Source organism: Ursus maritimus, unplaced genomic scaffold (assembly GCF_017311325.1).
Source record: "Ursus maritimus isolate PB19 unplaced genomic scaffold, ASM1731132v1 scaffold_33, whole genome shotgun sequence".
Classification (NCBI taxonomy): Eukaryota; Metazoa; Chordata; class Mammalia; order Carnivora; family Ursidae; genus Ursus; species Ursus maritimus.
In genome coordinates, this window is record NW_024425897.1 from 3,251,573 (window position 1) to 3,278,751 (window position 27,179).

Here is a 27,179-nt window from a genome sequence, read left to right on the forward strand (position 1 = left end):
ACCTGGGAGCTGAGCCTCCTAATTAGGCCGCACAGGCTCGTGGGCTCAGGCGCTGCTGGGCGTTGTGAAACTCAGACGTCATTTCTGAGTGACCCGCATGTCCCTCTAACCAGCATCACCGCCTGGCAGATGCCTCCAGCCTCTGCCAATTTTATCTCTTCACCGAGCAGGAGGCTCGCTTGGCACTGACTTCAGTTTGCCCATCCTCCTGACCTCTGCCTCCTTCTCTTTCCGGATGTGGGCTTTCACGTGAACAACTCTGAGCTATCTCAGGTGCATCAAATGGTTTACAGGACTGCACGGGGAGGGGGGCGACTGGGGGGCTCAGTCGGTTAAGAATCTGCCTTTGGCTCATGTCATGATCCCAGGGTCCTGGGATTGAGCCCCGCATAGGGCTCCCTGCTCAGCAGAGAGCCTGCTTCTCCCTCTTCTTCTGCTTGCCACGCCCCCTGCTTGTGCTCTCTCTCTCTGTGTCAAATTAATAAATAAATAATCTTAAAAAAAAAAAAGTGCACAGGGAACCCCTGGGGACCACCAGCAAGCCTAGGAAATGAACATGGCGTGCACCAAGGGAAACTGTTTGGGGCCTGGCTGTTCCCAGCACCCTGCACCTCTATACTGGGCATCACAGTGGTGATTTGAGTCACCTGAATGCAGGTGCAGGGCCTCCTGAACCCGGGCTGGAAGATGTGCCTTTCTGGTCCACACAGCCAGGTCCCACTCAGGCCTGTCCACCCGAGCTGGGGCAAGCTCTGCCCCACACCGTCTGCAGGGGACAGCTGCAGCCACAAGGAGCAGGCCTGGGCACTGGAGCACTGCAGACCAGAAACTGCCACCCCCTCCCCATCCCTACCACCTCATCTCCCTCATCCACCAGCAGGGACAAGGGCGCCCCCTCCGGTGGTGCTTGGAGGTAGAGGGGATTCCGTGTGAAGCAGGTCTGGTGCTCCATGATGGGGAGGCTCAGCCAGCCCGTAGCTCTGCTTGATACCGGTGAGAGGGGCTGTACTGAAAATGTCACAACAACGTGTGGCCATTGTGGAAGCCACACATCATCCCCTGCCAACAAGAGGACACCTTCTGGTTTGCAGATGAAGAGTCTGAGGTGCAGGGAGGTTGGGGGCACTGAAGGGACAGCTGGCCTGCTCTCCGACACCCAGTGAACTGGAAGCATGTGGGTCTGAGCTTCTCTCACTAAGCCACATGGGAGAACCAGCCCAAGACCTGAGATTAAGTCCTGAGTGTAAGCCCCAGATCTGCTAGCTGCACGCTGGGTCCGCCTGAGGGCACGCTGCCCGCAGGGGAGAAAGCCGGTGACGCAGCCCGGTCTTCTCAGTTGCAGGCCTGCATGGGGGCGGCCCCCCATGGCTGAGGCTGTGCCCCCCTTCCGGGCAGGGCCCTCACCAGAGGCCCACAGTATCCTAGGGGAGGGGCTCACTGCAGAGTACGTATACGTCCCCACAAACATGCACACACATGTGCACACGCATGCACACAGCCCCCCCACGTCTGCTGGGCCTGTAGGATCAGTGTCCATGCCAGCCACCCACCGCAGCCCTCACTGCCCACAAAGGAGACAGAAAAGACCCTCCGTGATGGGAGCAGTTGTTACTGTCATGAAATAAAAGGCTGCTAGAAGGAGCCCCTGGAACAGCAAAGACGCTCAAGAAGCTCTAAGAGAAATAAAAAGAAATGCAAGAAAAGCCACGTGACCACCAAGACACAGTGGTACCTAAGTATGGCCCAGAAGTAAGGTGAACACCCAGGGGAAGGGGAGGGGGCTTTTTCGGAGCCCCTGTGTCCTTGGCAGTGAGTACCAGCAGCTCAGTTTCAGGCTTATTGTTCGAGAATCAGCTGCAGACACTATGGTAAGCCTGTGAGCCCCGGCCAGGGCACGCTCACCCCAGAGGCCACATGCTCCACAGAAGAAAGACGTGCTCCTCTCAGTTGGGACACTTGGACACCCAGCCCTGTGCAAGTGCAAAGCAGCAAGCCACCAGCGTGAAGGCAGAGGGAGAGGGAGGAGCCAGCTGAGCGTGGAGCCTGCTTAAGATCTTCTCTCCTGGCACTTAAGCGTCTGCCTCTGGCTCGGGTCATGATCCCAGGGTCCTGAGATTGAGCCCTACATCAGGCCACCTCTCCCTCTGCCTGCTGCTCCCCTTGCTTGTGCTCTCTGTCAAATAAATAAATAAAATATTTTTAAAATTTTTTAAAAAATAGGGGCACCTGGGTGGCTCAGTTCTTTAGGCATCTGCCTTCAGCTCAGGTCATGATCTTGGGGCCCTGGGGTTGAGCCCCACATGGGGCTCCCTGCTCAGTGGGGTGTCTGCTTCTCCCTCTCCCTCTGCTTCTTCCCACAACTCATGCTCTCTTTCTCTCTCTCTCAAATAAATACAATCTTTTTTAAAAATTAAATTAAAAAAAGAAAAAGATTCTCTCTCTCTCTCTCCCTCTCTCCCTGATAAAAAAAATTTTTTTTAAGTATAAATATATAAAAAAAAAAGATGTTGACTGGGCGGTAAGGGGCTGGGGGGAGAAGCCACACTGATTGCTTGCATGTGCTGGTGGAGAGAGGGATGCCAGAAGAAACAGAAGTCACTGGACACACAGTTTGCGCAGGCCCACACCCTGGATGGCATGGGACAAGGGCAGCATCGGTGCAGTAAGGGATGGCCTCTCCCAGTCTGCGGGCTCAGGAAGATCCCTCTGGTGGCAGTGAGGAGGGATGTGAAGGCGACCGGATCGGGTAGGGGTGAGTCACCCTGCAAGTTAGCTCAGGGAGGAGAGGGGGGAAAACAAGGACAACCGTGAAGCCTGAGCAAGACATTGTGAGAGGCAGCATGAGTGGCGGCACCTACAGCCACATCCTGGGTGCAAGGAGCCCAGGGCCCAAGGACCAGGTCAAGCCCAGGGGCCGCTCTGAGTCCGAGGAAGAGCTCTGGGCTCTGGCAACAGCCTGGACGTCGGTGCTCAGAGCCTCCTACAGACACCAGTGTGCTTTCCATCTGGCACTTGACTGCAACCTTTGTTTCCAGAAGGTAAAATGTTTGGTTCGGGCAAGTGTGGCCACCCAGACGGCCGAGCGGAGTGGGAGCATGTCCTCCCCGGGCATTGTCTGGGCACAGGCCAGTGATGCTTTTCCAAGTAGATTCAGTCCAGGCAGATTCCAGGTGGGAACATGGAAAACCACCATGTTCCCAGGATATCTGAGGTCCTGACTAGATGCCGCCTGCACTGGCGAATAGGGAGCCGGCAAGTCCATTAAAAACAACCTCGAGCAGCCCATGTGCGGTGCCAGGGGCCAGGCCCCGGGGCAGGGCCGCGCAGCCGGGATGGCCCAGAGTGGCCGAGAGGTGGAGGACTGCACCTGGCATCCCCGCCTCCGTAGGAAGGGCTGGGCTCCGCGGTGTGCAGTGCAGGAGCAAGGCTTGGCGCCGCCTGGCCCTGGCTGTCCAGGAGGAAGCACACCCCTCTCTTTTCACATTAATAAAACTTATAACAGGTTTTTGGCAAATTGGCAAGAAAAGTGTGTGTAGCTCCTAATTGGTGATTTAAACGCAATCATGAACAAATAAATGCCTGTTCCTATCTCATTATTTATGAACTGAATCTGCTTTGAGACAAATGAGTCTTCTTGGGTAGGGGCCAAACCTCGCTGCGTGCACGGGGCCCCGGGTCCTTGCCCAGCGCCGCCTGCTGCACAGCCTCTTGGGGCTGCAGGGAATGCAGGGCGACGTGGGTGTGGGCGGCAGACAGGAGGCCCCCTCTCCCTGCGTGCGTGCGTCCTCAGCCCTCGCTGAGCCCCTGGCCCCCCCACTCTCACCAGGCCTGTCCGATTGTTGCTCCTGGGTTTCTTCGATTTCCCTTCAGCTCTTCAAGCGCTGGCCCCTCCAGCCACACCCTCACCCTCTACCTTGCCCTCCACCCTTGCTTCCCACCATCTGTTCCCATGTCCTGGCCACTGCTTCCCTTGGTGGACTCTGCCTCTTCTGCCTCTGGGGTGTGGACATGCCGTCCAGCCTGACCAGATCCCCATCACCAAACACTGCTGGCCACTCTGGCCTGCACTCCAACTGATAGTCACCTCCGAGGCTCCACCATGCCCCCCAGAGCCCCGTTCTCTGAGGTCCCCTGCTCACCTGCACCCCCTGTACTGCGCTTACTACCCCGGTGCTGGCCTTTACCCCCAGCATTCCAGATCTGACCGAGGCCTCTCATGCCAGAACCCAGTTCAGCTCCCCAAAAGATTGCCGCTGCTGCCCTGGCTCTGATGCCCGACTTCCACAAGGCCTCGGTTTCTCTCCCACCACCCCCTGCTGGCCAGCCCCTCCACACATGCCTGCTCCTAAGTCCTCGGAGGACCTCTCCGGGTAGTCTCTCCCCCGAACTCCTGAAGGTCTCGAGCCTCATGCCGTGCAGTACTGGGTGCTGGGGCCTCCCTTCCTGACGCTCACCACCAGGCACCCCACAGGCGGCCAGACCAAGGCCCCTGGAGTTGCAATCCGGCACTCAGTGGTGGTCCTGTGGCAGGCACAGCATTCCTACAACAGTTCTTAGGATGAGCATGCCCATTTAGGGGAACCAAGCGCAAGTGGCTCGTGGAGCCAGGCACCACGCGGGCTGGCACTCACCTCTTCACTACCTCTCCCCGGCATAGCCAGCATCCAGCGCTCCTGACCCCTGGCTAGGACGGAGCTCCTGCAGAAGCCCAAGCTCTCCAGGGGCACAGAGTCCACGACGGCATTTCTGCCCTCTGCCAGGTCCCATAGGCGCAGCTTCAGGTCCCGACCTTGACTGCCAAACCAAGAGGAGACAGGCTGTGAGCCTCCCAGGTGAGCAGACTGGGTGTCCCACCTGGACAAATGCCAGTGTGCCGAGGTCAGCCGGACGCCGAAGGAAGGGCTTTGCATCCAAGATGCCTGATGCCTGACACATTCATGGGCCATACCAAGCGTACACTGTCAACCAAGTTCCAAGGAGCTTTGCGACACACGCCCCATGACCAGCCTCCCGTGCTCTTCCTGCCACTCCCCACGCGGCCAAAGTGTGAGCTCACCCTCCTCCCTCCCTCTGTGAATTAACCGTGACAGCCCAGCAATCCCACCCTCACGAATTTTCCCGAGTGAATTTAAAACCTATATTCACACAGAAGCCGGTACGCAAATGTTTACAGCAGCTCTGTTCCTAACTGCCCGGACCAAACTGGACGTGACTCTTCAGTAGGAGGCCGGGGAACCAACCATGATGCATCCACACCACAGAATTCCGCTCAGCAACAGACAGGGACAAACTGGGACTCATGCTACAACCGCAGGAGTATTGGGTGCGTTCTGCTAAGTGAGGGAAGCCGGAGCCCAACGGCCACCTACCTCGAGATTCCCCTGGTGGGACATTCCGGCGCGTGGGGGACTGGGGCCACCACCTACAGGGGGCAGCACGGAGGCTCTGCGGGGTGCTCACTGCCCTGGGTGGCCCCGGGGTGGCACTGACGTGATGGTGGACATCGTCAAGCCCACAAGAAAACCCCACAAAGAGCAAACTTTAGTGTGTATATGTAAAGAAAACAATCAGGGTGTCAGGCTCCCAAGATGGACTGCAGACGGTGACAAATGTCTGGCACACTACACCCAAGGGGAGGGCAGATAGGAGCCGAATTCTGGAAAAGTGTGCTCACTCAGTACTGCTAAGTTAAAAGCAAAATACCTTTACAGAGACATCAGACCCCAGCTGGTCCATCTGTATTCTAACCCTCAGATGGCTCAGTCTTGGCACATAGCGACATTGCCCACCTGTCCACTAGGCCCTCACGGCCACTGGCAGGGGACTCCCAAGCCCACCACCTCCTCCATTTACGAGATGCTATCCTACAGGAAGAATGGGCGTTTCCCTCTCCTTCTGTTCCCTCTGCTTCCATCGGTTTGGACTTACGTGTTCCTGTATTACTCAGTGGGCCGTCATCTACACTTCCCATTACTTATTTTTGTGCTCAAACCATCCCAGGTTGGCCAACGGGACTGCCTTCGAGCTGGCTCAGAGTCCTTCTGACACATGTCCATCAGCAAGATATTCCAGACCTAGAATTGTTTCTCCAAGGAATCCTTCTTCCTTCCAGTGCAGAGAGATATGTGCAAACCAAGATCAGTGTGCTGGTGTGCTCACTGTTGCGAGGTGCTGCTGCTACCAGGCCCTCTCGGCAGAGCCAGCCAACACGCACATACTCACACACACAAGCATACCTCTCTCTCCCCCCACACACAGCAAACACTCACACACATACACACACAAGCATACCTCAGACACACATTCACACTCACAAACGTACTTCACACACACACCTGACTCATGCAGACATACCTTACACACACACCCCTCATTCACACACAAACCTCACAAACACACACACTCGCACATGCAAACATACACACACACAAGTATTTCTGTACCTGTCTTTGTGTATATATTTTCAAAACCTCACAAGTTCAAGCTGATGCCCCGGGCTTCTTCCTCCCCTTCCTCCTTCTCAGGTTTGTGACTCTGTTCTCTGGGAAAAACCTGCCTCCTATTTTCCTCAAGATATTTACTGCCACGTTCCACTGGCAGACTTGCCTGCACGACGCAGCCAATCTCCCAAGCTTCCAGCCACCTCTGAGACCCCACCCCCATCACCCTGGCTCTCTGCCGCTGGGCACGCTGCTCCAACGCCTCTGCGTGCAAGCCCCCCGCCCCCACGGTCCACTTCCTCAACTGCCCACGTCGCTCAGCTTGGAGGGGACACGAGGGCCGGGAGGACGGGACCGCCGGGCATCCATACAGAAACAAAGAACGCTCACCCACACCGACCGTCAATCCCAGATGCAGTGTGGGCTAAAAAGGAACAAGAGTGAGGGCCCTGGGAGATCAGGGAGGTTTTCACGACCTGTTGCTGGGACTCCTTCACATGACACAGAAGCACCAGCCATAAGGGAAAGACGGCAGATCTGACCCCATTTAAATGGCTACCTTCTGCTCACTAACACACCATTAAGTGAGTGAGAACTATAAGCCACTTTTTGGGAGAAGAGCCTGGTGATGTAAAAATATCAACCATACCTAGAATATAAAAAGAACCCCTGTAACTCAATGAGAAAAAGGTAGGCAATCTGATAGAGAAACGTGTATTGCAGGGAGACTATCCCAGTGGCTGACAAACACAGAGAGGGCTGGCTCATTAAGTGGTCAGGAAAATGCAAATTAGGCCGCACCCAGAAGCTCCCAGGCCCCAGACAGCAGTGCGGGGGTGGGGGCACTCCACTGACGACAGCATGGCACCCTCTGAGCCGCCCAACGTGGGCGCGCCCTGTGGCCCAGATGGCCCACTTCTGGGTCCAGGGTCCAACCTGCAGACGTGTGTGCACTGGGCACCTGGAGACCCAGACAGGGGTCTTCTTAAGCTTCTCGGCCTCAAGCGGATGACGCAGATCTCCACTGATGGTAGAATGAGACATAATCGGGGTATACATACACATTCAGCAGAACACTGCACAGAGAAACCCCCCACGATGCCCTGTAGCCGCATGCACCGTCGCGGAGCTCACAAAGTGCAGCTGAGCGGAAGAAGTCACATACAAAGGAAGCTGTTCTGCACGGCCCCATTTTTTTAAGTAAGAAAAAAACCAGACCTAACAAGTCTATGCTTTTTGGAGATGCACATTCAGAAGGGTAAGGCAAGAGCGAGGTGCCGGGGCTGCCCCCTGAGGACGAGAACGGAGCAGACGTCAGCGTTCTGCCTCCTGACTGGAGTGGTTACCCAGGTGTCCACTCTGTAAAACTGTTCTAGGCACTCTTCTGTAAGGGTGCTACAGCCCACAATAAAAAAGGGAGGGAGCAAACCCACCCAGGTGGCTGTCACCGGGCACAGCTGTGCCCTCGGGCATGAGGGCGGCGCCTAACGCTCAGCCTGGCCCCCAGCTTTCTGCCCTCCGGCCTCAACCTAGACATGAAAGCGTACCTTCCCTGCCCAAGGGCCCCTCTGGAGAGACTTGGCTTCCAAACACAGCTGGGCGCACGGCCTCTAGTGCAACGTAAACGCACCTGGGCATTCCAAGTACCTGCACGGTCTGCGCAGCGGACCTCCTGACCCGGGAGCAGGGCCACCGCAGCGCCACCCAGCTCGGAAAGGGAAGGCCCATCAAACACTCACTCACAGGTTGCCCTTGCCGCTTGCCTCCCCACAAAACATCAGGCTCGCTCTCTGAGCAGAGCCCAGGGCTGGGAGTTCCCTGGGAACAGCCCAAGGCACCTGGGCCCTGGAGGAGTGGGAGGCGCCAAAGGGCCTGCGGTCTCGGCCGAAAACTCAGGAGGAATGTTTACAAACAGCAGCCCCCAGTGCAAGTGGTTTAGTGATACTGGGATGCAACATCTATTCTAAGCATCAGGGAAAGTCCACAACCACATGGAGGGCCTTCCACACCAATTGGGGGAGAAGGGAGCCAGCTTGGGGCTCTGCAAGCACAGGCGTCCAGGGCCTCCGTCCTCCTGGATACCGCTGGTCCTTTGATCACCTGCAAGCCACCTTCCAAGTGGTGGGAGCGGCATGTCTGGCACAAAAGTGCTTTGAAGAAGGGTGGGTCCCTGACAGGCCTCGTGCTTTGGGGACTGGGAACCATGATGCCTAGATGTCCAGGCTCCGAGTCCACAGCAGGAAGACAGACCTGCCCTGGAGGGCATTCAGGAATGTTTCACTTAAACTTGGTAGACATAAACTCATTCTCTCACCCACCTGCCCCTTCCTGCTGCCCCCTGGCCCACCTCTTGCCTGGAGTGCCCAGCCTGGTGCCTCTACAAGGCCATGGTGGCAGTGCCAGAACATAGTCCCCCTGGGGTCTGCTGCCCGGCCTCCAGCCACTCACAGCTGGGCCCACTGTGGCTTTGGCACGTGCAGTTTCCTCTGTCAGGAGTGCCAGACTCCCACGCCGCACCAGTCAGCCCAAATGCCATGGGCCTGGGAGCCGGTGTGGCACTCCCAGCGCCCCGGGGAGCGGCTGCACTCGGGGTCTGGAGCACAAGCCCAATCAGTGGGTGGGCTTTAGGCGCAGGCTCTGCACCACCCTGGTGACCAGTCCTTGCCACCTCATGGGAAGGGGACCAGCCATCAGAGCAGGTGTCGCGACACCAGAGCCCTGGGGTCCACAGGAGGGAAGCTGAGGCTCCTCTAAGGAGAAGCCTTGAGCTCAGCCACGGACCCCTCGCTCCTGCCACTGGAGAGCCCTGGCAGGCCAGGGAGGGCTCTGCTTAGGCCACAGGTGGGGTGGGGCTGCAGACAGAGCTGTTTCGTGCGTTCATCAGGCTCTTCTCAGTGGGCACGTGCCTGGACAGAGCCCTGGTCACAGAGGCTACAGTGGCAGGCACCCAGTGTATGCGGACACTGCCTCCGGAGAGGCCAAGGGCAGAGACCACATGGCTCTGCCATGGGAAGGGGCTGCCCCGGCAGCTGGCGGAGACCCCGAGAGCCTCCAGTGGCAAGCTCTTGGCCCCTGCTGAAGGCTATAACTTGACTCCTTTGGGACTGTACTTGCTGCCACCAACACCCACCTGAGGAGCTGGTGCCCCTGGGGCAGTGTCTGCAGCCAGGTCACACACTGGCCCCCGTGGCCGTCCAGCGTAGCAACCGCCCTCCGCGTCTGCAGGCTCCAGATGTGCACCAGCCCACTCAGGGACCTGTTCTGACAAGCGCAAGCACAGCTCAGGAAGAGGCATCAGGGGAGGGCATTCCCAGCATGCTCTGCGGGGCTGGCCTGGAAACCACACAGCTGGTGGACCAGGCATTTCAGTCGGGAGATCTAGTTTAGGTGACGGCTGTACATGCGAACTACGGGTAAAAGTGGTACGGTGCTCCTTGTCCAGGGACGGCGGGCCAAGGGCCCTCGGGAGCCTCTGAGGGCGCCTCAGGCAGAGGGAGAGGGGGCTGCCGCTGACACTGTAAACTGGACAGTGTCTATCACAGAGAGGGCGTGCTCCCTGCCTCCTCTGAGGGGGCCAGGCCCACGGGCCAGCTTGTCAAGTGGGTTCTGAAAGTGCGCCCGAGTAATGGGAGGCCTGAGCCCGTCACTAGGATCCCCAAATGAGCCCCGGACTCATTGCTAGCCCACCGCCCCCTAAATTCACCCTGGGCTAACCCCTGCGGTTGGGCTGGGGCCGCAGCTACTCACCCTGAGAGGAGGAGTGGGCACTCCTGTCCTCGGGCTCCTCCGAAGAAATGCAGCGCATGCACCGCCGACTGGGTACCTCGGAGGACAAACTGGGGGTCTGGCGGTGGGAGTGGGGAGGCTGCCATAGTGGGCAGGGGTGCCGTCATCTGGGGACCAAGGAAGGGTGTAAGTGACCCACCTGTCGCCTTCAGGAAGGCAGTAGGAGCCTCCCTGGATGCTGCCCACCCCCTCCCGCCTGTCTTCCACCCTGCCTATTGGCCTCTACCCCCACATGGCATCACCGTGGCCCCAGCCTGCACCACCTCTGGGAGGGCACGGGGGCGCCCACACCCTTCTGAGGTCACTCTCACCCTCAGTGCCCTGCGTAGAGCCCACCACTGGCCTCCAGGGCTCGCTGTCCACCCACCGTCTGTTTCCTCTGACTCTCTGAATCCCACTGGCCACTGCAGCAGGAGGAGTGACTCTTCCTCACTCGGGCTGGCTTCTTCTCACCTGGGCTGTCCACACGCCCTGGGGTGTCTGTCCTGCCTCTGGACCTGGCTGAGTACTGCAAATTCAGTCTCCCTCCTCCCTCATGAGGCCCATCTCCTCTCCTCCCTGCAGTGGAGCAAGGACATGCCAGGACGTGCTGTCTACTCTGGCCCTGTAGCAAGCCCAGGGAACAGGGGCCACCCTGGCCTGCTCCCCCCAGACCAGAGCCCTGGCCACCGGCACCAGGCACATAGCAGCTGCTCAGCAAGTGCGTACTGAAGGGACGAACCAATGGACAGACAAGAGGTGTGTGGGGCCCCTGGGGGGCTGGTGGAGGAGAAGGACCCACAGATGTAGAGGAGGCTCTCTCTCACATGTGCTGCAGACACCCCTGCTGGGTCCTGAGGGCCTTAGAGAAGGCAGCAGCACATTTACTGTTGGAGAAACGGAGGCAGGGAATGGTCTGGTGAGCTTCCCCAGGCTCCTCAGACTCAGGCCTGAAGTCTGCATGCTGCCACCAAGAGGCAGAGTGGCCAGTGCACTGGTGTGTGGGCAAGGGGCAGGGACTGAGTTACCCTGCCGCTCCCCAGGAGGACTGATACCACAGATGAGTGACCCTTCCTCAAATCACTGGTCCTGTGGGGCCCACCCACCTGAAAGGCGAAGCCTCCCAGTGTCCCCACTGAGCCCGTCCTAGCAACGGTGCAGGGGTGGTTACTGGGCCAGAAGTGACCTGCTCCAATGACTCAGGGGCACATCCATCAGCCCGCAGGTCCCAAGCCAGGCTGAGGGTGCAGAGGGAAAGGCCAGGAGCAGACCGCTGGGGAGCTGCAGCAACTTCATCAGGAGGGCCTCTCCTCCTGGGCTCTCAGACACTTCCCCGCCTGCCCATCTCCAGCCTGTACACAGAGCAGGGAAGAGGCTGCCCGGCCGCTGAGGGAGCCACAGCCGCCAGAGGAACTGGGCAGGGCAAAGAACAGGAACAGAGAAGAGAGCATTCCTCCAGGAGGGAGCCTTGGCCAATGCCAAGAGGTCAGAAGGGGGTTCCAGGCCAAGGCTGGAGGCCCACGCAGAAGGGGGCTGAGGCCGAGGACGGGCAAACACGCAGGCGCAGAGGCAAGAGAGGCGTGGGTTTCTCCAGCAGGAGACCAGTCCAGGCACCACTTCAGCCACGCCCTCAACCGGGAAGCCCTGTACCTCCCCTCCTTGAAACCATCCCAGACCCTTCCTTCTTTCTCTCTTCAAAATAGAGCCTGGAATCGCTTCACTAGAGCGAAAGGTTCAAAACACCTGAGAAATGCCACTGTCAAGGCAGCTGGGGCATTGTAAGCCAAGGGGTTCCGAGTCACCTAGACAGCAGGGCAGTGGTGGGGGTGGGGGACAGTGACCCGAGACTCCGGAGACCACCAGAGCCAGGGAAACGCTGCAGAGACCCGGCAGAAGGCCACTGACAGATCCTAATGACCCAGAGCAGACACCGTAGGGCCAGCAAGGGGCAGAGGCTCACCCTTACTGGTGAGAGACCAGTGGTGGCTGCCCTACTGTTTGATCTGCCTCTGTCGAGGGTTCCAAAGAGAAGGAAGGGGTCCCTGGGATGGACCTTACAAATGGCCAAGTCCCTGTTTCTTTCTTTCTTTTTTAGGGTTCTCCCTCTAAAAGCCTCTCTCACCTTTAGCTAAAAACCAGCTGACTCTTCCCAAACACAAGGACGGCCTCCTGAGGACAGAGACCTGACCCCACACTGCTCCATAACCCACGGCCCCTGCTCTGGGCTGGGACAGGCGAGCTGCCAGGAGACACTGCTCAGCCAGGGCTATGAACCCTGCAAGGCTGCCCTCAGGCAGGCAGGCTTGGGACAAAATTCAGAGGAGCAGCTATTGGGCCCTCAGAAGCTACTGGCTGTCTGTGCTATGTCTGCTCCGTCAGAACAGCTGGTCAGCTCCAGGGCCCGAGATCTGGAGAAACCCAAGAATGGAGAACCCCACTAAAGCACCTCGACCCATCGGAAAAGCCCCGGTCCCCAGGGCTGGGGGGTGGGGGGCATCCCATCCTCACGGTCAGGGCCTCGATGTCCTACAGGCCACTTCCGCACAGGCTCCCATGGTGCGGTGCTGACACGCACACACACTGCGTTCATGCACACGCATGTGCACACGGACAGACGGCACACACGCACATGCACACACACGCACGCACATGCATGCACACACTCACACACACGCACAGGAAGCATGGGGGCCTTGGGCAGCGCCAGCTGAAGCACAGCCCACACTTGCCACCTGCCTGCGGCCTGATGGGAGTTTCCAGAACCTCACCAACACAAGGCTCAGTCTGAGGTGATGAAATCAAGTTCTCCTCTATTGTTTCCCCAGAACTGCAGGGAACAAACCCGTCACGTTGTTACAACAACCAAAACGTTCAGGCCAAAATGATGCATCGGCAATTAAGGGCTCCATCATTTCAAGCAATTAAAATAAACGCTTTATTTGAAAACTAATTAATTCTAGCTACATATTTTTCCCATGACAATATCCTATGATTACTTGATTTATGACATCTAATTATTCTTTATTAATCTAATTGAGAATAATCGCGTTATCCTATCTCCCCTGGCAGCGGGCCGCCTGGAGCGGAGGCCGCAGCCCCTTGTGCAACACCACTGCGCGGTACCGGCCGCCCGCCGCTGCCTCGTTTCCCTGTTCTGTCACTCGTCTTTTCCTCCCAGAGGGCAAAGGAACATGAAACTTAATCCACCGAGCACAACTTCGGATTCTGCCTGCTCTTCGAGATGTCAAAGAGAGACACATTCTTTTCAAAATTAAAAAGAAAGACAATCTGACAAAATTTATGCCACTCTGACAGCCTTTCCAACTGATGCTGCGAACCCCGAAAGCCCCTCAGGCCCTCGGCCCATGGATGGAGGACGACAGTGCCCCCCTGCGTCCCGCCTCAGAGGTAGCAGCCTGGCAGGCCTCAGGGTCATCCCCACAGAGAGGGGCCCAGAGCCTTCCTCCTGACATGAGGAGCGGTGCGCAGGCAGGGTCCCATGCGGAAAGGCACATGGGTGGCTGGGACCAGGCTACACCTGGGACTCACCCTCCCACTAAGCCACACACACTGCAGGAAGGCACAGCAGCCATGGGACCCAAGGATGCCCGTCATCGGGAAGGCAGGCAAACAACCAAAGACTGGCAAACGCAGAGGAGGCAGGGCCAAGGGAGAAGCTGGTACCCAAAGACCACAGCCTGACCCATGAGTCAGCCCTGAGCATCCAGTCACAGAGCCCTTGCGTTTTACTGCACCAGGACCACTGGTCCTTGAAGAAGCTTGGAATCAACAAGGAGCACTGAGAAGGGAGCCAAAGCAGGGAAACCACAACCAGGGTCACCCGAGCACTATTCCTGCCAGCCCAGCCCACCAGGTCCTGCCTCACTGACTGCCTATGTCTGGGAGTACAAGTACACTTGCCGCACGGAATGCTGCAAGTGCCTCAAACAGGCCCCCGCCCAGGCCCTCCATAAGTGGGCCACACAAGAGCACAGAACGGCTTCCAGCAGTCCCACAAGGCACCTAAGAACTCCATAACCAGCACGGACTAGGGAAGCACCACTTTGTAGCAGGATAAATGCCCACAAAACAACTAAAATAAAAACCCCAAATCTTCGGTACATCACTAAGCTGTCAAAAAAAAAAAAAGTTTAGAACCTTTGGAGGCCAAACACTAAGTAAGTGGAAGTCAAACGCAGTAAGGTCTACGGAGCCCCCCAAATGGCACCTGCCTTGAGGGCATTTGCTACATTAGTGACCTAGAATTCTGGTTTATAGGCAAGGCCTCTGAGTCTATGAAAGACAAAGCTTAGGGCCCTCCCAAAGTGGACAATTTCACTGGAGCATCTCCACAAAGATGAGACCCCACAGGACTAAACGCCCAGTGTTAGACTGAACCAGAAGTAGACCTACACCCAGAGGTGCCAGAATGATGCCAGCCCTTGGGCTTTAGTCCTAATTTACACCTTAGGAGGTCTCCAAAACTTCAGTCTGTAAATGTCTCTCAGAAGGAGCCCCCCTTCATCGCAGGCCTGATGAATTCACCGATAAAGCCCTATGAAATGCAAGTAGTCAAAACTCAGAGAAACAAAAAAGGAAACATGGCACCATGAGAGCCATGAGAAACAACAAAAGGCAGAACTAGACCCCTAGAGCACAAAGCATTCAGGCATATGAAATAAAGGTGTTTAATGCTTTTAAAGAAATAAAAATAGGGAAATAAATCACAAGTGGAGAGCAAGAGATCACAAAAATCACCACTCAGATTTGAAAAAGGACCCAACCAGGTGAAAGGCTGTTGGGAAACAGGGGATTTGCACTGTGCCAAGGTATTACGCTACAGATTATTTACTGATCACAAGAGGAGAATGTTCCTTAACAATGGAGACATCTGGCTGTCACCACTTTCACCATGAGATTGAAGCTGGCACCGCCAACAGTAAACAAACTGGCATCACTTATCTCCTGAGCTGATGCCAGAAAACACGGCACCATCCTTGTACATCTGTGCCAACAACTCGCAGAAAACAATCAGACACATCCAGATTACAGGATACTGGACAAGGCAACTAGCTCAGACTTATCAAAAAGGTCAAGATCAAGAGAAAAAACAAGAGCAAAAAGCAGGGTGAGGGTTCTAAACTGAGAGACTAAAGAGGCATCGTGACCAGATCTAACACATGAACCTTGACTGGATCAAAAAGGGGGGGGGGGACAACTGGGGAATTTCTGAATATGGACTGTAGATAATATGGAATTACTGTGGGGACCTGGGTGGCTCAGTCAGTTGAGCATCTGACTCTTGATTTCAGCTCAGGTTGAGATCTCGGCATCGGCACGGAGTCTGCTTGGGATTCTCTCTCTCCCTCTCACCTCTGCCCCTCCTCCCACTCATGCTCACTCTCTCTAAATAAAAAATATTTTTTAAAATATGAAATTATTGTTAATTTTCTTGGGCAGGATAATGGTATTTTGCCTAGAAGAATGTCCTTATTCCCAGGCTACAGTGTTTTAGGGGTGAAATGTCATGAATGTCATGATGTCTGCACACTGTTTTCAAATGTTCCAGAAAAAGAAATTTCAACCTCTACATACAGAGAGGCAAAACAAATGTGGCAAAATGCTAACAACTGATGAACATAAGTGAAAGGTATATAAGTATTCACTATGCTATACTTGCAACTTTTCTGTAAGCTTAAAATTGTGAAAGCATTCTAGAGGAGGGGGAGGAAAACAAACCCAGCCTGGACTCACACCCAGAATAAAGAACACACGTATCAATACAACAAGAAAGCAAACACCAAAAAGGAAAATAAACAAAAGACTTGAACAGATATATCACAAGAAATATAAACGGCCAATAAACATATGAAAAGATGTTTAACCTGAGTAATAATCTTGGAAATGCCTGTCAAAACCGCAATGTGATATAATTACACTCCTAGCAAATTAGCAAAAGATTAAACAATCTGTCAAACATTGAGTACAGTGTGGGACAACTTGAACCCTTTACCATGCTAGAGGGAGCATAAATTGAAAAAATCACTTTGGAAAACAATCTGGGACTAGTTCACACACCTTATGATGCAGCAACCCCATTCTTAGATAAACACCCTAAAGAAATCCCCACATGTGTACAAGGGGAGATTTGTATGAAAATATTCATAGCAATATCATGCATGCTAATAAAAACCAGAAACAACTCAAATGGCCATCAACTGTAGGACAGGATAAAATTGGTACATTCATATGACAGAATATTCCACAAAACTGAAAGTGTATAAACTCCAGTCTCACATGGATGAAACCCAAAATCATAATTCTCGTTAAGAGACATTAAGGATGTAAAAAATGAGGCTATAGACACGAAGAAAATATTCATGACACATATATCTGATGAAAGACCATACCCAGAATACTCAGAATAGAAAGTCAATTAAAAAAAAAGGAGGGGGGCACCTGGGTGGTGCAGTCAGTTGTGCGTCTGACTGGTTTCAGCTCAGGTCACAATCTCGGGATCCTGAGATTGACCCCCACGTCGGGCTCTGCGCTCAGCACAGAGTCTACTTGGGACTTCTCTCCCTCTCCCTCACTGCCCCCACCCACTCATGCTCTCTCGTGCTGTCTAAAATAAATAAATAAATCTTGAAAAAAAATGTTAAAGTGATTCCAAAAGGCTAAAACTAGAGATGGACAAAGGTATCTCAGACAAATAGAAACAATAAAAGAGCAGGGGTTAAAATACAGATGTCAACAAAGTTGAATTCTAGCCAAAAAGCATTAGAATTGACAAACGCAGACACTCTGCAATACTGAAAGCTGGAATTCACGATGAATATATGATTGTTTTGAATACTTACGTACTAAATGACAGAAACACCACCTTTATAAAATAGAAACTACAGGAAATGCAAGGAATCACAGAAAAAACTCACCAATAATTGGAGAACATGATATACTACTCCCCTTAGTACACGTCCTACCAAGTGGAAAATAATAAGTAAGGAGATAGAAGATTCCATGGGGTAAATATTATGGATCGACATGGAACTTTACACTCTCAAAACAGAGATTACACCTTCTCCTCAAATGCATGTGAACATGTGTAAAAATTGTATACTGGGTCACAAAGAAAACATCAGTAAGTTCCATAAAGAAGAAATATTATAAATATATGCTATGACCACAGAGCAGTTAAATCAGAAATTAACAAAATAAAAACTAAAATGTCCTCCCAACTAAAAATTTAAAACCATTTATTAAATGACGAATTTTAGGTGAAAGGGGAAGTACTTAATCCATGAATTTTAAAAACGACAATGAAAAACACTCTAAACCAGAATTCATGAGATATATTTAAAGCTTTGACCAGAGGGTAAGTAGAGACCAATACCACTTATGAATATCATACAAAAATAGTAAATAAAATATTAGCAAACAAAATAGAACATCAAATTAAAAGTCATACATGATGACCAACTGGAATTTATCCTTGGAATGCAAGGTCAGTTTTTTTTTTAAAGATTTTATTTTATTATTATTATTTTTAAAGATTTTATTTATTTATTTATTTGACAGAGAGAGAGACAGCGAGAGAGGGAACACAAGCAGGGGGAGTGGGAGAGGGAGAAGCAGGCTTCCCGCTGAGCAGGGAGCCTGATGTGGGGCTCAGTCCCAGGACCCTGGGACCACGACCAGAGTGAAGGTAGACACTTAACGACTGAGCCACCCAGGCGCCTCAGATTTTATTTATTTATTTGAGAGAGACAGAGCATGTGTGTGTGAGAAAGAGAGAGCAAGTGAGAGACAGCATGAGGCGGGGAGCAGAGGCAGATGGAGAAGCAGGCTCCCTACTGAGCAGGGAACCCAACACGGGGCTCGATCCTGGGACCCTGGGATCATGACCTGAGCCAAAGGCAGATGCTTAACTGACTGAGCCACCCAGGTGCCCATAAGGTTAGTTTAATTAGGAAATCCATTAATGTCATACACCATGTTAATAAATCTATGGAGAGATCATATAATTTAGATTCATAGATGCTAAAAAAAAAAAAGCCTCTGACAACATTCGATACCCATTTTTTTTTTAGAGAGTAGGGGAGGGATAGAGGGAGACAAAGAAGAGAGAATCTTAAGCAGGCTCCATGCCCAGCATGGGGCCCAACCCTGAGATCATGACCTTAGCTGAAATCAAGAGTTGGACACTTACCGACTGAGCCACCCAGTTGCCTCTCTATACATTTTTTTTTAAGATTTTATTTATTTATTTGACAGAGAGAGCGAGAGAGCACAAGCCCTTGGGGAGCGGCAGAGGGAGTGGGAGAAGCAGGCTCACTGCTGAGCAGGGAGCCCAACCCAGGGTTCAAACCCAGGACCCTGGTCTCGTGACCGGAGCTGAAGGCAGATGCTTAACTGACTGAACCACCCAGGTGCACCCCTCAATACCCATTTTTTATTAAAACACTTAACCAGGGCGCCTGGGTCTTTATTAAAGCACTTAACCTGGCTCCCTGCTCAATGGGGAGTCTGCTTCTCCCTCTCCCTCTGCCAGCCCCAACTAGTGCTGTCTCTCTCTCACTCTCTCAAAATAAATAAATAAAAGCTTAAACAAAACAAACCCCACCTAACCAAAGAGAAACTGATGGGTTTCTTAAAAATTATTAAAATACACATACACACACCTCCTTCTACAGTCAACACATTACTTTATGAAGAAATATTGGAGGTATATCCTCTAAGATCAAAATACCCAGTATCTATACCATTATTCAACACTGTACTGGAGGTTTAAGCCAATGCAATTAAATAAGAAAAATCAATTAAAGGCATATGACTTGGAAAAGAAAACATTAAATTGTCTTCCAGATGACATGATGATATATATGACAGCCTTAGATAATTAATAATAAAACAAATTCAAACGTTAAAAAAAATTTAGTATAGTAGCAAGGGAAAAAAACTAACAGAACTTAATAGCTTCCATATGCACAAACAATAAACTGTTAGAGAAAACTCCATTCACAATACCAATTAGAAGATAAAATACCTAAGACATTTTTAAATTTTTGCATGTCAAAAGGGATAAAAATTCTAATATCTTTAGAATATACAGAAATCTTCAAAATTAAGGAAAGTCTAAAGACCAAATAGAAAATGGACAAAAGACATGAATTCACATTCACAAAAACTAAAAATGGCCCTTAAACATATAAAAAGATGCTTAACATGACTCATGGAGAAATGTACATTAAAACCACATTGACAGGCTTCTGAATCTGGCCAGGATGAAATAAGTTCACTATAGCCTCTCTCTCTGCCTGACTGCAACTAAAAACTCTAGACAAAATATAAAAAGCAATTACCTAAAAACTCTGAAAAATGAAAAATAACAGACAGATTTTGGAGGCAAGCAAACCCTTGGAGAAGTGACCTGTATGGGAATTATTTCCCATTTTTATTAGTATGTCTTGGGGTATTGCCTTGGGGTAGGCCCAGCTTGCACAGCTACAAGGCAGCAGTAGCTAAAACTTAGATAGACTAGTTTCTGGACAACTTTACAGAGAAAAAGTCTAAAGAATGTGAGAGGAAATCCCTGATGGTTTGTTTTTCTCTTCTCTCTCAGCACTGCCCCAAGAATGGGCCCTAGACACAGCACTGTGTGGGAGAAGTGACTCTGAGAGAAACCTCTGTCTTTTTGGCCACAGGAATCAAGAGAAGGGGATCTTGCTGGATGGAGTGTGTGTGTGGAGTTGGGGGGAGAATTGCAGAGAGGAAAGAGCTAAAGAAAAAGGTCTCTTAATTCTGTGAATGAACCCATAAAAGTCCCACGCTCACTACTGAATTTCATAAGCCTGGGATAGACCCAAAGGAGCCTCTCAAAAGCTTTGAAAATTGAAAAGAGATTAAAACCATAGCCCACAAAGGGCAAGACAGAACTTGTGTGGCAATTCTAACTGGGTTGACTGCCTGCTAATACAAAACTCAACATTTTCCAGAGGACCCCATGTAATATTCAAACAGGATATGTCTAGGATATAATACAAAATTATTCAACATATCAAGAACCAGAAAATGAGAGCAGTTCTCAAGGGAAAAGTCAACTTACAGATGCCAACCTTGAAACTATTCAGATGTTGGGAATATCAGATAAGGATTCTAAAGCAACTTTTACAGTTATGCTCCATGAGGTAAAGGTAAACATACTTGAAATGAACAGAAGGAACATTCTCAGCAGAGAAACATAAATTAATTTTTTAAAAGGAAATTTCAAAACTGAGTAATACAATATTCAAAACAAAAAATTTCAATAATGGAATGGGAGATGACAAAGGAAAGAGCCAATGAACATAAAGCTTGGTCAACAGAAATTATCTAATAGAAAATCGGAAAGAAAAGAGATTAAAATAAATGAGTAGAACATCAGGGAGTTGTAGAATAACAATAAGAGGTCTGAGATTCATGTAACTGGAGTCTGAGAAGAAGAGAAAGAAATGGAGCAGGAAAACAACTTGAATAAATAATTGCCTGAAATTTCACAAATTTGGGAAGAGACAAAAATTTATACATTTAAGGACTCAATGAACCATAAGCAGGATAAAACCACATTCAAACACATCATTAAACTGCTAAAAAATAATAAAGAAAAAACTCTTGACAGTGATGACACATACATAGGGAAATAATAGTCTGAATTGGTGTGGATTTCTCATCAGAAACCACGAAAGCCAGCAGACAGTGGAATATCTTTAAAGTATAGAAAGAAAAAACTCTATATCCAGTAAATTCTCTTTTGGGAATGAAGGCAAAAATAGATATTCTCAGATGAAGGAAAACTAAGCGAATTTCTTGCCTGCAGATGTGGAATAAAGGAAATACTAAAGGAGGTTCTACAGCTCAAAGATAATGATAATCAGAAGGAAATGTGGAACTTCCAGAAGGCAGAGGAAGAGAAATAGTAAATATCCAGGTAAATATAAAAGACAAATTTTCACCTCTTAAGTGAACATGTATATTGTTAAAACGATAACACCATCTGGTAGGGTTTTCAATATGACAGCTATCACATGAAGGCAGGAGGGTAAGAGGACCTATAGGATTGTAAGGCTTCTATATTTTACTTGAAATGAAAAATAATATTAACCCTAAAAAGACTGTGAAAGATTGAGAACGTACACTGCAATCTCTAGACGAACCATTAAAAACATGTAATACAAAGAGATATAGCCAAAAAGCCAATAGAAAAATTTAAACAGAGTATTTGAAAACATTTAAATAATTCCTAAGAAGACAGGAGAGAGGAGACAGAGGAACCAAAAAATCAGAAGAAAAAGGGAAAGGGAAAGCAACAAAATAGACCAAAATAGAATCATGTAAATGATTACAATAAATACAAATGCTCTCAACATGTCAATTATCAGATCTAACAATTATAACCTATTAAAAAAAAAAAAAGACCCAAATGTAAGTTACCTGGCAGAAACCCACTTTAAATATAAAAACAGATTAAAAGTAAAAAGGTGAAAAAGAATTACTATATATACAATAAAAGAAAGTTGGTTGGAGAAATATATTAATGTCACAGAAAGTAGGCCTCCGAGAAAGGAATATTACCAGGGATAAGAAGGATACAAAATAGGGGCGCCTGGGTGGCACAGCGGTTAAGCGTCTGCCTTCAGCTCAGGGCGTGATCCCGGCGTTCTGGGATCGAGCCCCACATCAGGCTCTTCCGCTATGAGCCTGCTTCTTCCTCTCCCACTCCCCCTGCTTGTGTTCCCTCTCTCGCTGGCTGTCTCTATCTCTGTCGAATAAATAAATAAAATCTTAAAAAAAAAAAAATCTCACGTCTCTTTAAAAAAAAAAAAAGGATACAAAATAATAAAAGGTATCCATTCATCAAAAAGACATGAGTCCTATATATGTATTCAGCTAACAACAGAGCTTCAGAATGCGTGAAGGAAAAACGGATGGAACTGAAAGCAGAAATAAACAAATATGTAATTATAGCTAAGACTTAAACTCCTCCTTAGTAATTAGCTGAATAAGTGGCCAAAAAGTCATACAAAATCCTGACTAATACTATCTACCTACTTGACCTCGTTGACATTAAGAGAATACTCTACCCAAGAGAAAAAAACACATTCTTCTCAAATGCACATGGAATATTCATCAAGATAGACCATATCCTGGGTCATAAAACAAAACCGTAAAAAATGAAGAAGAAACAAAAGCATACAAAATATGTTCTCTAACATGATAGAATTAACCTGGAAATTGGTAACAGAAAGGTAACGGGAAAATCTCCAGATATTTGGAAAATGAACAATATACTTTGAAATAATTGGTCAAAGAGGTCCCAAGAGAAATTAGAAAATATTTTGCACTTAATAAAAATGAAAAATGAAATAATCAAAATTTGTAGGATTCAGCTAAAGTGAGCATGGAGGAAAATATATAGCATTAAATGCCTACATTCGAGATAAACCTGGCTGACTCAGTCAGTAGAGCATAAGATTCTTGGATCTCAGGGTCATGAGTTCAAGCCCCATGCTGGGTGGAGATTACTTAAGGAAAAAAAATGCTTACATTAGAAAAAGAAAGATCTCAAATCAATGATGTAGTCTGCACCTTAAGAAACTAGAAAAAGAGGAGCAAAATAAGACCCAAAGCAAGCTAAAGGAGGGAAATGATAAGGATAGAGCAGAAACAAATGAAATAGAGAATAGTAAAGCAATAAAGTCAATAAAATCAGAGATCAATTCTTTAGAGAGATTCATAAAATTGACAAATCTCTATCTAGCCAGATAACTACAAAAAAGGGAGAAGAAACACACTATCCTCACGAAAAAAGGATTAGCACTCGAGACACAACAAACATTAAGGAAATCCTATGAACAACTCAATGGACATAAGCTTGACAATTTAGATGAGATGGGACTGAAGGCCACGAATGGCTAAAAAAAAAAAAAAAAAAAAAAAAAAAAAAGGAACAAAACCTGACAAAACCAAGTGCTGATGGGAAAGGTGGAGCACAGAATTCTCATACATTGTTCATAAGAATGCAAAATGGTACAAGCATTCTGGAAAATGGGTGTGTAGTTTCTTACAGAATTAAATATACATGTATCATATTGCCTGGCAAACCTAACCCTAGATATTTATTCTAGAGAAATGAAAATTGATGTGCAATTTTGTACATGAATGTGTACAGTAGTTCTGTTCACATTGCCCCAAATGACCATCCATAGGTGAATGGAATACTCATTTTTTTTTCAAAGATTTTTTTATTTATTTGACAGAGATAGAGACAGCCCGCGAGAGAGGGAACACAAGCAGGGGGAGTGGGAGAGGAAGAAGCAGGCTCATAGCGGAGGAGCCTGACGTGGGGCTCGATCCCATAATGCCGGGATCACGCCCTGAGCCGAAGGCAGACGCTTAACCGCTGTGCCACCCAGGCGCCCGGAATGGAATACTCTGGAGCAATAATAAGGAACAAACTATTGAAAAATGCAACAACATGGATGGATCTCCAGAGAATTACGGTGAGTGAAAGGTTACATACAGTATGAGCCTAGTTATATGGCGTTCCGGCCCAACCAGGTAGAGAGCACAGGTGGGCAGTGGCTAGGGGCCAGGGGCAGGGGAGAGGCTGACTACCGAGGGGGAGCAGGAGGAAAGTTCTGAGGTAATGGATCAGTTTCTGCGTTGGGATTGTGGTGGTGCTGCTGTGGGCAGGTGTTAAGACTCAATCTAAGTACATTTCATAGTAATGATCATATTAATAACAGATACTCATGAGTTCATACTGATAAAATAAAATGATTGAAGAAATAAATAAATGGGGGAGAGACAAATCTTGCATGCAGGAAAATTCCAAAAAATCTGTGTAGCTACAACGCCCTCAAGGATGTGGAGTAGAACTTCCACCCCTCATGAGGGGCTGCCCATACTGATTTCCTTCCTAAGAGGACAGTCTGGAAAGGGAGAGAAAAGACTAACTTTACAGAGAGGAAACCTGACAACCACTACCTCAGCCAGGTGACCAAGGCCGACATCAACAGTAATGTCATTTTGACAGCATGTACCATTAATATGTGATGAGATGGTGCTTTATCTTTGAGGTCTGGCTCCCGGAAACCCACAGCCCCAGTCTGATCATGAGACAAACACGTTACATATCCTAGCTGAGGAACATTCTACAAAAGACCTGACGGGTACCCCATAAAACTGTCAAGGCTATAAAAACAGGGAGAGTCTAAGAAACTGTCACAGAGGAGACCAGAGGAGACCAAGGACATCTGACAACTAAATGTAATGTGATCCCCTGGATGGCATCCTGGGACAGCTTTTCCCATTTAAAATAATTCACCATCCTATTTTTGCCCTCATAGAAATAGATTTAAAGTCATCCATAGTGCCCCTAATACGAGGGAGTGAGTATTCAGCTAAACAAATTAGCTGATGACTTTTACCATCATCATCATCACCACCATGGTTTCTTCCACTCCACCATGGTTACTTCCAGAAGCAGAGCAGCATGCCGGGGAAAGGAAGAATGCTGATCTCACAAGACTGTTCACCAGCCAGACCAACTCATTCTCTCCTTGAAGTACACAGCCATCCCAGCGGGAAGCCTCTGAATTGGCTGGTCCTCCAGGCTGGCAGGAACAGAGACCTACTCACTTTGTGATTCCGAGGCTACAGCTGGAACCAGAAAGATGGTCTCTGGACAGGCCCGTCCTCAACACTGTTTCATCACCCTCCTGCCTTCCTGATCAGGACAGACTACAGCAAGAGGCCCAGACTGGCCCTTCGAAGCCACATCACAGACATAGCGACCTGGGCGGTCCAGGGCAGGTCACTGGGAAACTTTCTGGGGCTGCTGCTTCCCACCAGGGGAATGGAGGTCTGACCACTGCCCTCTATGGTCTTTGAAATGCAGGGAGTCCCAGGGGAGTCAGCAGGTGCACATACAGGCATCAGAAACGAGCCTACAACTTAGGACAACCCCTTTCCAAGTCATCACCCTGTCACTGGGGCTCCTGGGGGTTAGTGTCCCATCCACAGCATTGGCTCACTACTCAAGCCAGGGGTGGGGGCAGCCCAGTGAGTGATGCCCAGGCCCCAGAGGGGTGGTCCTGCAATAAATAAGGCCAAGGGCACAGCCCCTTCCAGAGAGCCCAGACTACGGGTGCCTGGGTGGCTCAGTCGGTTAAGAGTCTGACTCTTGATCTCAGCTCAGGTCATGATCTCGGGGTTGTGAGATCGAGCTCTGACCTGGGCATGGAGCCCGCTTGAGATTCTCTCTGCCCCTCCCCGCCTAAAAAACAAAACAAAACAATACAAAACCAGAGAGCCTAGATCTGCCCACAACAGCTTTAGAAAGCATGTGCAGATGAGACAAGGGAAGGAACAAGCCTGCTGGAGTAGTAAGATCCCTATCCCGTTACCTGCAGCTCACGGCCACAAAGAACTGGACACATTCCCTGGGCCAAGGAAAGCATGCTGCACCTCCCTGCTCAGGCCCCGTGGGCTGCCAGGCACAGGCCCAGCCTAGGAGGGACCAGGGCGGGTCAGGCCAGTCCCGGCACCAGCCTGTGCCCATAGCACCCCTCCCCGGCCCCGAGCCAGGGAGGCAGGTTTGCCGGGGGTAACTCAAACTTCACAAAGAATCCATTCCTGGAATGGGGCTCCGTTTGGCGATTCGGAGTCAAAGGCGCACTTCATAGCTCCTTTCCAAACCCCGTGCATTGTCAGGGCCCTTTCCCCTTTGAAGCCTCGGTGAGTGATTGAAGCGTCTACTTTCTGAGGGGCAGATAGCACTGGGCCGGTAATCTGACTCTAAGCCTGGGGATAAAGGTAGTTTGTTTCCTCTCAGCCCGTCTGTCAACACCTCCTCAGTAATTAGCCCTAATTATTACCAAGGGCCAGCCTCCCATTCGGTTATTAAATCAGAAATAGTATCGTGGCCGGGCATCTGTCAACACCCAACTGGCGACCTTGGATTCATTGAATCCTCTGTCAGTATCCGTGGCTTCAAAGATGCAGATCCCAGGGAGGGGTTCCGGGGACGCAGTGCGGCCAGCCCCGCCTGGGAGGGAGGGCTGAGGGAGGGAGGATAGTGCTCCCAGCAGCCCTGCGCACAGCAGGCCTCAGAGTCCAGTGGGGAGGTGGGAGCCTGGACCCGCACCCGCCTTCCCCCGCACCCGCCTTCCCCGGCAGCAAGTGCACACCCCAACTGTGGCCATCCCCACCTCTCCCGGTGACGGATGGAACTCTGTGTGTACAGTGCGGGGGTAAGGGGGTGTAAAGAATGCCCCCCAGCAGCCCTTCCCCTGAGGGACGGAATGCCAGCCCCAGGCCTGCCTGCCTCTGGCACAGCGGTGTCCCGGAGCAGCAGGTGATGGTGGCCTGAGGCTCAACAGGTTCCACGCTGGCTGTTTCTTGAGCGTACACGGAAAACAGCCAAGCCCAGCTGCCAGGAGCCCCCTGTGAGCTCCGAGTACAGCCAGGGCCTCTCCCCATGGGCCCGAAAGTCCACAAAGCAGATCTGGGGGACAGCTGTAGAAACACAGGCTTCTGTGGCAGAGTCAAGTGCGGCACTCCTGAAGGCCCTGGGGGACAGACTGACACCACCTCCATCCCCGGCCTGAAGCTTCTTGTTCTGTCCAAGAGCTGCAAATCATTTGCTCCGTAACTTGGAGACCTTCTGCTACTGCAAAGCTCACGCGGTCCTGGCTCCTCTGAGGGGGAAGGTGCCCCGTCCAGGAAGATTCACGACCTTGGCAGGAGTGTCCCAGGTCCCATAGGAGCTCCTTTCCTGCAGTAAACCCAGCAGTGCCCCACACTGTGTCTAGACATTCATCCCGCCAGGTGTGCGAGCACCCCTTCTGGAAGGGCTCCACTGTGTTTGGAGGAGAGGCCAATGGAGGCAAAGTTACAGCCACACCCCCTGGGACCTGGCTCCTCTGCAGGGGT

At 50.6% G+C, this 27,179-nt stretch overlaps 1 protein-coding gene across 2 annotated transcripts in view; it reads right to left on the reverse strand.

Annotated features, from left to right (window-relative positions):
• Positions 1-27,179, reverse strand: part of GNB1L (G protein subunit beta 1 like) — a 58,978-nt gene that overhangs the window by 21,381 nt on the left and 10,418 nt on the right. For both annotated transcript variants that reach the window (XM_008697581.2, XM_008697583.2), the window contains exons 2-4: positions 10,188-10,333; positions 9,571-9,696; positions 4,632-4,794 (exon numbers count right to left, since the gene is read on the reverse strand). In XM_008697581.2, the coding sequence (XP_008695803.1) occupies positions 4,632-4,794; positions 9,571-9,696; positions 10,188-10,333 (435 nt within the window). The remainder of the gene's footprint in view (positions 1-4,631; positions 4,795-9,570; positions 9,697-10,187; positions 10,334-27,179) is intronic.